The sequence below is a fragment of the Chanos chanos genome, chromosome 1 (genome assembly GCF_902362185.1).
Source record: "Chanos chanos chromosome 1, fChaCha1.1, whole genome shotgun sequence".
NCBI classification, from domain to species: Eukaryota; Metazoa; Chordata; class Actinopteri; order Gonorynchiformes; family Chanidae; genus Chanos; species Chanos chanos.
The window spans coordinates 11631126-11642466 of record NC_044495.1 but is presented as its reverse complement, the minus strand read 5'-3'; the positions used below and the strand labels follow the sequence as shown (position 1 = coordinate 11642466).

The following is an 11341-nucleotide window of genomic DNA, read 5'->3' as shown; positions in this document are numbered from 1 at the left end:
TCTGACCAATAAGCCTTTTTATGAGGGTCATCAAACATCTCATACGGTACTTTTTCCTCATAATGACATCTTAAATAAGCGGCCTTACACGCATCCTCCTGACCAATAAAATCCTTTTCCATTACAAGTCCTCTATTCCAACAGTAACTTTTTCTATTATGAAAAAAAATTAGAGACACCAGGTATAGATTGATGAGAAATCTATTTATTAATTCACACTGTAACCCCGTTAACATTATTATTGCATATTTTAGAGCGGGATTTTGTACTTTTATTGAATACAAAATTTATGTCTGCCATCTGATGGTGGAATTGTATATTGCACAAAGAGAACCACATAAAGGACATTTCAAGTGTTCTCAATCGAATAAACAGTGGAACTGAACTATAACCATTATTAAGCATCTCCGTGTCACTTCAAGACTGGCTAAAATGAAATTATCGGACGTACTAATGTAGAACACTGGGTGTTAACTCTTAATAACAAAATAATACCTAGATATAAAACACTGAAGTACTGCCATTAAACATGAAAACTTTAAAGGATTTAAATCGTCCAACTTCAGACTTCTTGTACTCTTTAACCTTTAACTCTTCTATCCTATCTAAAAATAGCTAATACTATCACTAATACTACCAAAAATAGCTTAAAACTCATCGTCACTCAGCTTAGCTCCTGATTCCTCCTGTTCAGTGATTGTCTGTGAGTTCTCCGTTTCCGTTACATGTAGGGACTCAGCCAAACTCTTCCCCAGTTCATCAAGCTCTCTTATAACTTCGTGATTGTCTGATGTGTTTTGAAGATTGTTTTCGTCATTGGCTGGATGGTTATTTTCACTCAAGGATGATCCTTCGTCCTCTTTGTGATTTAGCTCTACATCTCCTGTTTCTTCACACTGACCAGACGGAGCAGTATTCTCGGTGAGGCTAGTATCTACTTGTGTGTTAACTGAGGAAACATTCTCTGTTCTCTCTGGGTCTTCATTAAATACACTGTAATTTAAGAAGCTGGAATCGTCTTTTGTCACCTCTTGAGATCCAAGGGTTCGAGGGATGTGTCCTACCAGCAGATGGTCTTCGTTCTCTGTAAAAGTAGAATTGTCCCCTATATGTAATGCCATGTCTTGTTGCCCTAGCATTCTAGGGATCTGTCCTACAAGCATTCTAGATTCTTTGTCTGAATCTGAGAAGCTGGTACAATCAGGACTTTGCAAATCATTCTTCAGAAGTTCCAGAAAGTGGCGCATTTTGTCCTATTGTAGAAGAAGAACAAGAATGAAGAGATTGAGCTAAACAGAACGCAAAAGGATAAGTATACTTCTTAAAGTGTTCTCTTCTATTGCACAGCTTGTATGTTAGTTTAAACACTAATTTCATCAGATGCAAATAACTTTTAATTTCAAGCACTCCAAGATCTCAAGCCATATGAAACACCCATGGAAAATGTCTATGAGTAGGGGCAATAATTTAAGGCCAATACATCACGTACAGTGATGAATAAAAGTTTGTCTTGAGAATGCCTCACCTCATCTAAGCGATGTTTATTCATATCAATATGACGTTCAAACACTCGTTCCAAAACCCTGTCAAAAACGGAATATTCACATTCAACTACAACACTCTAAACGTTTTTAAGCTATGAAATATTTATGCTGAAGGCTATCTGCCAGGAACATGACATAAAATTTAAAAAGACAAGCTTGTCAAGTTGTTTGTCAAATTAGCTGTAAAAAATTCTATCAGTAGAGATTTGATACATCCCACTGGATTTGAGTCTCAAGATGCTAACTTCAGGGTTTTTATAACTGGAAATCATGATATTAACAAAGCCATGGTGTAAGCAAGCCAAACTACCGTCTCATATACATTGTTTTGAGCAAACAAAGTAATTGTGATCTTAAAACAGCCAATGGGATGCTTTAAGTAAGCTAAATAGATGCTTCAAGGTACAAAAATGATAGTGGAAATGTAAAATGGTGGTAAACTTTTCCTTTAAAGAGAATAAGACCACAAGAACAAGGCAACTGACCTGTCAGAATACAGTCCCCTTGACAAGATTTCATTAGTTACATCTACTGTAAATTCCAGGTACATTAATTCTTCCTCCCTAATGAGAGAAAGGAATATTTGAAATCATTACTTCACCTAGTATTCTGTTCATTTTAAAAACACTGTGAACAATATAAGTAACATTCACTTTAAAATTGTATTTAGAAGCCTGAGTACTGAAGCTTAGCATTTAATGTAATTTACCAAGACAATCAAAATGTGATAAAAGGTCAGATGCATTTTTCATTGATGACACTGAGGTTGGCATACATTTGACAAAATAAAACTAGAATGTTCTTACTCTGCTGTTACTTTCTTCATAATGGGGGACCTCATTCCCTCTGGAGAAACCCTAAACAGAAAAGATTATTTGTTAACAGTCTAAGCAAATCTCAAATGCCTTTCGCCCAAATGAGCAACATAATAAGCATTTTTGTAAGATAAACATTAAGACATTGGAGAATTGAGGACTTCACCTGGAGGATGACAAAGCAAAATGTCTGTCTTTCCTCTTATTTTCTTTGCTGTGACGTCTAAATGTGTCTGAGTCATCATCGGACCATTCCTGCTCCATACTAAATTCCTGTGGAATAGAAAACAAAGAAATATAGAAACAAAGATCCGGGATGCAAATATGCTTTTCACTGAAGATTACTGTCACTAAAAGAAGGACACATGGTCATGATTTTCTCTAAGGGATAATGTCCCATCTTCTTATTCTTCCATCATTCACTCTCTTTGAAAAAGGTTCAAAGATGATCACAACTTGGCTATTTCTATGTGGTTTGTCGTTGGATAACAGCTACTGCATTTGGAATATTTAGCTATATCAAATGATATAACATAGAATGATACTGAAACTAAAGTAAAGTCTCTAAAGCTTGCCTTGAGTGAGTCCCAGTCTGTGGAGGAGTATCCCCTTGCATGTGTACTGCATAGAAAACAAGATTCAAGAGAGTAAGTGAATAAATAAATTAATGAAATAATGTAGTGTAAAAATAGTTGCTACACGCACTGTATGATATACGCTGTTATGAAAAACTGTCGAACCTTCCCTGTATTTGCACAGTACCTTCCATGGTAGGTCTCCTGTCGAGTTAATCTGGGCGGAGGCTTTTCTTCAGATGGTTTTCTCCTGGGAGGGGTGTAGAAGCGGTACTGAGACAGAGTAGATGTGCTGTTGGATTTCAGTGTCCTAGGGGTGAAGGGTTTTTCCTGAGTGAAGCAGTGGGAGTGTTTCAATAGGAGGTCACCACTGTAGGTCTTCTGGATGGGGTCTTTGAAGGTTTTATACCGCTGACTACCAGACACAGTGTAGGAATGAGCTGACTGATGCCTCTGAGAGTTTGGGCTTCTGTAGCTTAGCTCTGAAGCGGAACGAAAATGACTGGGAGGACTCCGGAACGATTCTGCAGTTTGAGATGGATACACCATTTGCTTAGAGTGGAAAGAGGTGTTCAGCCTGGGTGATGACATCACAGTGCTCCTCAGGTCAAGGTAGGTACTCTCATTAGCATGAACGGAAGGTCTGCTCTATAAGGAAACAGAGTACAATTCAAACATGTTAACAATTCCAATTAAACATACACAACTACATATAAAATGAAGAACAAACTCATTAAGTATGTTAAGGAGGGAGAGAAACAACCCCACAAAAAGACAAATTAGAGCAGCAAGAATAGTAAAGAAGTAGTAGTAAGGAAATGGCCAAGTGAACAGAACGTTGTAGGTTTGAATCCCATGCATCACAGCCCACTGCTGACGCCTCCTTAAGCAAAGCACTTAAACCCAAAGGTGTGACACCTCTGATATGGGACTTGATCAATTTACGCTGCCCTGATTTAGAGTGTCAGCCTGACAAATAGAATTAAAATGTAAAATTATAGCCTACATAAGACAGGAAATCAAAATGTAAAATAATGTAGTGCTGAGAGGTGAAGAGGGGTAGTGATGACCAAAAGAAGGTCCTATAAAACATGTGGTGCTGTGGATGTGATATGGTTCACTGAGATCAACTGAAGGGGAGCTTTCCAGGCTTACAGTCTTGCATGAGCTTGAGGGCTGAGTGATCACCCTAGTGCTTCTCTGTGAAAGGGAATCTGCTGATTGGGCCCTTTCAGACATGGCTTTCTTCAGCCGTTCACGGCGCTTTTGGTCAAGATCTATTGACACAGAGAGAGGACTGTATGAATGGCAGGGAGTCTTAGATGCTATAATCAATCCATTTAATTTAAAAAAATTTCCGATGAAATAAACATATGACATTATTGGAACATTATATGGGACAAGTGACAAGAGTATTTAATACTAAATCAAATGTAATTAATCAAACGTTAGTAGGAGGTAGAAGCAACTGGAGAAATAAAATGTTTAATACCCACATTTTACGCTACAGCACATAGTTTTAGGCACAGTTGTGTCTACAGCAGCTGAAAAAGAGGTACATTTTAGAAGAGCTGAATTGTATGAACTGAATCAAAAAAGAAAACAAATTGAAGTCATTATTTAGGCACTCTGCATCTCACATCTAGAGCTACAAAGACATTATTATCTGTACTGATCTGAAAACTAGGTGGAAATCGATTCCATATCATGGAGGTCCCTTTGAAATAAATACGAAATATAAAGTACTTTTAGACTGAAAGTAGGTGGATCCAATTTGCAAATATTTGCCCATATGTCACAGGACACCTTTATTAATGGTATTAAGCTTTGTGCACACAAAATATTTTATAATACCTGAATATATTAGTAATGCGAGGAACGACTTGCCTATAAATAAATAAATAAATAAATAGAATGCAAACCGCACTCAGCTGGTGCAATTCGAGTCCACCCTATGATTCAGTGAAGCATTTAGTTTTTGCTCTGGGCTAATTCCTTAAGGTCCTAAACTGAGGACTAAAGTCTCATCTACAGAAACAGAAAACAGATGTTTCAAATGTATATAGATGATACAGCAGGAGTCTTCAATACTGGAGACTTCCGAAATAGCCCTTGGCAAACACCAAATACCTCATTAAGTCTTAGAGGCTTTACATTTTAAGGAAAAATTTACAGGAGAAAATACCGTTATATCATCAATGTGTCATCACGCATCATAATATGCTTGAACGACACCTGCTTCTACTGATGTATGAATGAGGATGGGCCAGGGCGCACTAGGGTAACTTACCTTTAGCAGAATACAACTTTCTGTAATGCGATACCATATGGTCCCGAATAATATACTCCTTTGTCATCTTGCCAGATGATTAAAAAAGAGTACGCTGGATTATATACACGTTTAGGAGAGAAAAATGACCAGATAATCTAATCTTCTATGGTGGGTGTGCATATTCTAGCTATCAATTGCTAATGCTCTGCCGGTAAGAGATAAAAACACTTAGGATTGACAAAAACAGATCTTCGTGGCTTCGCCGTCGCCATGATGGTTGCTATGTGTACGTCATCACGTACAACCACGCAAAGCTGTCATGGCTCAGAAAAAAATTAATTTTATTAGCACATGCCTCGACCTATCCTCTACTCAAAGGAACATTCAAATATTCATAACATTGAAAATATAATTTTAATTTTGACTACGTGTACGTATAGCATCATCAAAGAGCTTTGTTTTCGTAATTTTGTTAAACAATTCCCAGAGTTGCACCTAAAGCAGCTTGCATTTTTAAACAATAGATTCCGCCACTAGGGTCCGCTATTATACAATCAAGGACATAAACACACACATTTAGAGCAAATGGACATTTCTTGAACACAGCTAAAGGTACTCAGCTTTCACACGAGCATTTTTTGTACATAAAAATTAGCAAATGAGTAACAACTTCTTAATGTCATTTCAGCTTTAATTCATCAAATTGAATAAAATCAACTAAAGACGGTATTCAGTGGTCAGTATATGAAGTTCATTATAAGTCCACAATTTAGCAAACTCTCACCTCATTCCACACTTTATTAGCCACGAAATGCAACAGAACCAATAGTGTATTTCACAAAAAAAAAGATGTCATAACACTAACAATTCTATTTATATGATTTAATTCAGTATGTTGCGATCAAAACTGCAATCATTCCCACACCAAGACTATTCTTGTGCCTGTGCGTCCCCTACTCTATCATTTTGGATGAACTGAGTAGTCCGCTTTTCCCACTAATCTTGCTGTAACTCTTCAGCTGGACTTCACTGCTGGTATTTTTGGTCAGTTGAGTTTTCCCTTTCTTGTTTGCAGTCCCACTGGTCTTCACTGAGGCTGAATGCATCAACCGAGTAGCTCTTCTCTCAAGGTTTGCTTTCTCTAGAACAAATTCCTGTGAGTGAGACAGAGAGAGAGAGAGAGAGAGAGAGAGAGAGAGAGAGATGGTTTCTGTTAAGCAGTCTTTAAAGAATAAAATTCTAACATAATATAAGCCATAATGCAGTAACTCTAGGTTACAAGAGCACTGATTACAAATTGATAGTGGCCAACATGATATTAATATCATCACATTCTCTAGGATATGGGGAGCAGATTTTACTTTACCTCTGACCATAACATAACGACAGTATATAATTTTATGTTATGTTATATATCTGTTACCTTGACCATATCCAACATGGTAAACAGGTCCATGTTTTCTAATGGTCCATAGTGTTGTAAGTGACATTGCTGACCAAGATTCCTCACTGCTATCAGCAGGCTCCCAAGTTCCTCAAGCTAACAGGAGGGTAAAAGATGATCATTATTAGTATGTACGTACAATTTCCATTTCACTGATAGGAAAAGCAGTGTTAGTCATCGAATGTGTTTTAGTTGGTCCTCATGCAAAAATAAATTTCAGCACAACACACTGACACATGCCAAAGACATTTCACAGATTAACTGATTAATATAAAAAACTAACAGTGATAACACATTTTAATTCATTAATATTGATTTTATATTAATGGAGACTGTGGTATGTCAAATTCTGCAGGTAAATAATGTCCTCTTGGCCAGTCTTAAGCCCATGCCAAAAAGCTTTAAAAAAAACTGGGCCTCGCATCATTTAAGGGCCTGAATTACTAAAATCTGGTACAGAACCCACACCATTCTATTACACCAACCCACTATTCTATTCAATTCTATTCTATTCTGTTCTATTCTATTCTATTCTATTCTATTGTACCATGTCTGCTGGCTATGTTCAGGAAAAGAGTTAAAATATCCATTATTGAGAGATCAAACCTGGTCCCTATACTGGCCCTGGTGTATATGATGGGTCATCTCAAGCTGTTTGTTCTTGTCTTTGGCTTGGTCCAACTGTGTCTGCAACCCAGAAAGCTCCTTATTGGCTATCTACAAACAAAACACATAAAGAAAAAACACATTAAATCTACATAGTTTTGAACTTGGTAAAAACCAGTTTGTTGACATTGTTTTCCTATTTGAGGCTATGAAACAGCTTGACACAAGATCCCCATGTCTGTCAACATTATGGTTCATTACAACACTTCTTTCAAAATGTTCCTTTAAAACCAGACATAGAACTACTCTTCTCAAGCCTTCCCATTGCTTCATTAACCTCTCAGTTCTCAGTTTTCTTTCTCCCTCTGTGCCTAACTTCCTCTGTCTTGTGAGGTTTAAAAATGAATGGTGCTTTCACATAAAATGATTAAAATATATAAAACTAACCACCACCATCACCAATACTACTAGCAATAATAATTATATTAAAGTCGGAGTGCATCAGGAACAAGTGTGTATATGTCTGCCCACACCAAGGCAAGGCTATACAAATACATAGACACACACAAACACCTTTTCACAGCGTTTGTACCAATTTATTGTTGTTGTGCTCCTGCTTGAGTAACTCCAGGTTCCTCTGGCCCTGTTCAAGCTCTTCCACCATACTGTCTAGCCTCTGGGCCAGGTCATTCTTGCTCATGGAGAGCGTCTCAAAACGTCTGATGATGGGCATCACAACAGAGTCTGATCCATTATCTCCATAATCTGCAGAAACAGAAATGACTGTCTGAGCAACATTTTGAGCTTCTATAGTTTGTTTGTGGAGCTTGACTTAATTTTGAAAAAAGAAAAAGAAAAAAAAAGCTATTTGATGAATATTTTGTTAATATTGAATTTGAGGAATATCAGTACAAGAATTACTAAGACAACCAACTATGAGCAGCCTGGTCATTAGAAAGGAACTCTACTGGCTTGACAACTGACTAAGTTGAGAGTTTGAGTTAGAAGGTCAACTAAACTTGACAGACTGCTGAGGTTTGCATCACTTACAGTACATTTTGCTTTTACAGCACTGTATGCTTTGCTGCACCGTACCATTATTTGACACTTAACATTTCAAAGAGACAAAATAAATGTTAAAGTCCTTAATATTGTTCAAAAATTGTTCGCATATTATTAAACTTACTATCTGGAAGCAAATCAACAACCTTCATCAGATAGTCTTCGTAAATCTTGTGCTTAGCCACTCTTTCCTTTAGATACTGTTGCCTACAACAGAACAGATTCACATAACTCTGAAGTTACTGTCCGCCAAATGAATCACCTACACATAAATAAATATAAATTTCAGTCAAATGAATTTATAACCAAATTAAATCATATCACATCGGCACTCAACAGTCAAAAGTCAACAGAATACCAGTACAGTCCACCACTACAACTATTCTAAACTAACCGATTCAGGTTTCTGTATCCAGTGCTGTTTGCATCTCCAGTCAAATTCAGTCATGTAGCAAAGAGAAGCACTATGTCTCTCCTCTCTCTCCTCTTACCTGGCCTGTAGTCGTTCTAGCTGTACGGTGAGTTCTTCCCACTCTGCCTGTTTAAGTTCATTCTGTTTTCTCTCGAGCTGGTATTTTTTCAGGGCACGACGTCTCCTCACCTCATTTTCCTCTACAAACTTCTGAAATTTTACTGCCTTCTCCTTGAGCTGAGTAAGAGAGAACAGTAAGGAAAATGCCTTTGTTTTACCTGAATGAATATTATCTTACAAAAACGTTTTTAAAACTTTTATTGGATCAAAAATATTCTTTAGTTAGGAGACCATCAGCTGATTTTTTCATTTAAACAATGAAATATAGTCAGACCTCTAGTTGTTTAAGCGCTAGTTCAGCTCTCCTCTGTTCCAAGGCTTGCATGCGACCTTTGAACTCCAGTCGTTTTTGTGCCAACTGTCTATCTGTTTCATCCACTTGAATTTTTTTCCTCAAGACTAGTGTCCTCTGCAGTGTGTTCACACCTGTTTCCACTATCCTGTCAGGGGACTACACAGGCAGTGATATAAGTATTAGGTGGAGATGCGACTATCTACAAAGTATGTTTATTGTACAGTGAAAAAAGAGAAACATTCAAATGCAAGGATCCATAAAGGATGAAACAGGTAACCTTAAAGCTAGTAAAAATACATCCATCATATGCTTTGCAACCATGTGAGTCATGGAGATTATTAAATTTATCAGACTTCAGGATAAAGCAGAGAGAGTTCTTGCTCTGAATTTATGTGATTGTGGATATGTTTTATACCTCTGTTATTACAGGAATATAATTGACATTCTCATCCTCGGGCTCTCTGTGTCGTGAAAAACAAAGATGGAAAAATAAATCCTTTTACCAGACATTTGGCCACAGTTAAAATAGCTCGTGGTTGTAACAGTCAGGTTGCAAATGGCAAGGTTGAAGTAAACGATAGTTCTGGTAATTTGAATAATACTGTACATACCCCACATCCCCTAGCTGTGTCACAAAGATGTTTTTCGTTCTGGTTTCCACTCTCAGTTTTAGACGCGGATCGTCCTTATTAAAAAAAACTGGAGGATCCGGCGTGTCCATTTTGCCAAGGACGCTTTCAACACAATGAATAAGTTACACTGCGCAGATACACGCACACACACACACACACACACATACACATACACACACATACACACACACGCACACAAACACAACTTTTAAGGCCCGCGTTATTGTATATTTGTTAGCGTTGTCCTGTGCACACGAACAAGAGAAAGTGATACAGGTCTTTCCGGGTTGTGTGTTCCGCTGAACTTGTGTTGCATGTTGCCAGGTGACCATCGGAAAGACAAGGAGGAATTCGCTGGGATCGTTTCTCTGTTGTCATAGCAACCGCCCGGGAGGCGTTCTTTTTCGTGGGGGGTGGAAGCGCTTAGAATGGTACCTTGCAGCATCCACAGAGGGGCATTCCAAAGACTAGAATTGCTACATCCAGTTCAAAGACAAATGGACAACGCTCGCAAAGAAAATGTAACGCTAAATAAATAAATAACTAAATTGATTGTAAAGCACGATGTAAAGCACATATAACTGCTATAGTGAATCGACTACGTTTGTTTACAGGGTAATACCTTGATAATTGCACCCCCCCCCCCCCCCCAGCAATAATACAGATTATGTATAAAGTATATTCAGAAGATCTTACTTTTTTACTTTTAAACTGTTATTGTTGCTGTATAATGTCCAAAGATATATCTCCTAAGAGTATTGTTTAGCACCACTGTCATGTACATCTATACCCACAACCCTGTCTTACAGTACTGTGTGTATGTGTGTGTGTGTGAGAGAGAGAGAGAGAGACAGAGAGAGAGTGATGTTGTAGAACCAAATAGAGCTAAACAATGTGGAACATGCCCTTAAAAGGCTTCAGCACTTCAGTTAGAGCGGGCCATCTAAGCCCAGTCAAGCTAGCCAAGTACCCTCACACAGTGTCCGCACACACACACACGCACGCACAGATATACCAAGTGAAGCCTCAAAGCTCTGTGGGTTTTCAGTGTGGAAGATTTCAATATTTGAAGGTGCTCACTGTGGTTTTAGTTGTTCGCACTAAGAGGTTTTTGTTTAAAAAGATAAAGTAGATTTGAATACTGTTCCCTTCACATCAGCATATACCAGGAGGGTCCACACTGCATAAGGTAACAAAACTTGTTTTATAGCACAGTTTCTCATAGACAAAAGTGCTTTATATTCACCCACTGGGTATGTATGTGTGAAGTTTGACAGCATTTGTTACAGGAAGAGCTATTAATGTAAGCATAGCAATACATGTCACATAGACGTCTCAGTAATTACTGTAACAGTCTGGATATCAAATGTTATTGTTTGCTATTGTTGTTTGTTGTTATTGTTAATCATTCTGATGGAAAGAATCATTTGATCAGTTGCACGATGGAAATAGCACACAACAACACCAAAGGCCACGAAACCCAGAATGTTTTAAATAACTGGCTACAGTGATGTATTCACTTTCTTTGTACAACTTTCACATCAGATATCCTTCTTGTTCTACT

The 11341-nt window shown here is 37.7% G+C and overlaps 2 protein-coding genes across 2 annotated transcripts; both read right to left on the bottom strand.

The window, feature by feature from the left end:
* Positions 1-647: 647 nt before the first annotated feature.
* On the bottom strand, positions 648-5291 carry spata7 (spermatogenesis associated 7). Its single transcript, XM_030789332.1, has 9 exons — positions 5225-5291; positions 4431-4478; positions 4090-4211; positions 3100-3582; positions 2526-2632; positions 2351-2401; positions 2030-2107; positions 1526-1583; positions 648-1253 (listed from the first exon to the last, which is right to left on the bottom strand). Exons 1-9 carry the CDS (start codon positions 5289-5291, stop codon positions 648-650), a joined length of 1620 nt encoding a protein of 539 aa, XP_030645192.1.
* Positions 5292-6159: 868 nt separating this feature from the next.
* On the bottom strand, positions 6160-9866 carry ccdc197 (coiled-coil domain containing 197). The gene is made up of 9 exons (XM_030789304.1): positions 9748-9866; positions 9561-9606; positions 9125-9301; positions 8810-8967; positions 8443-8525; positions 7849-8021; positions 7257-7367; positions 6630-6746; positions 6160-6360 (listed from the first exon to the last, which is right to left on the bottom strand). Exons 1-9 carry the CDS (start codon positions 9864-9866, stop codon positions 6160-6162), a joined length of 1185 nt encoding a protein of 394 aa, XP_030645164.1.
* Between the last annotated feature and the right edge of the window lie 1475 nt (positions 9867-11341).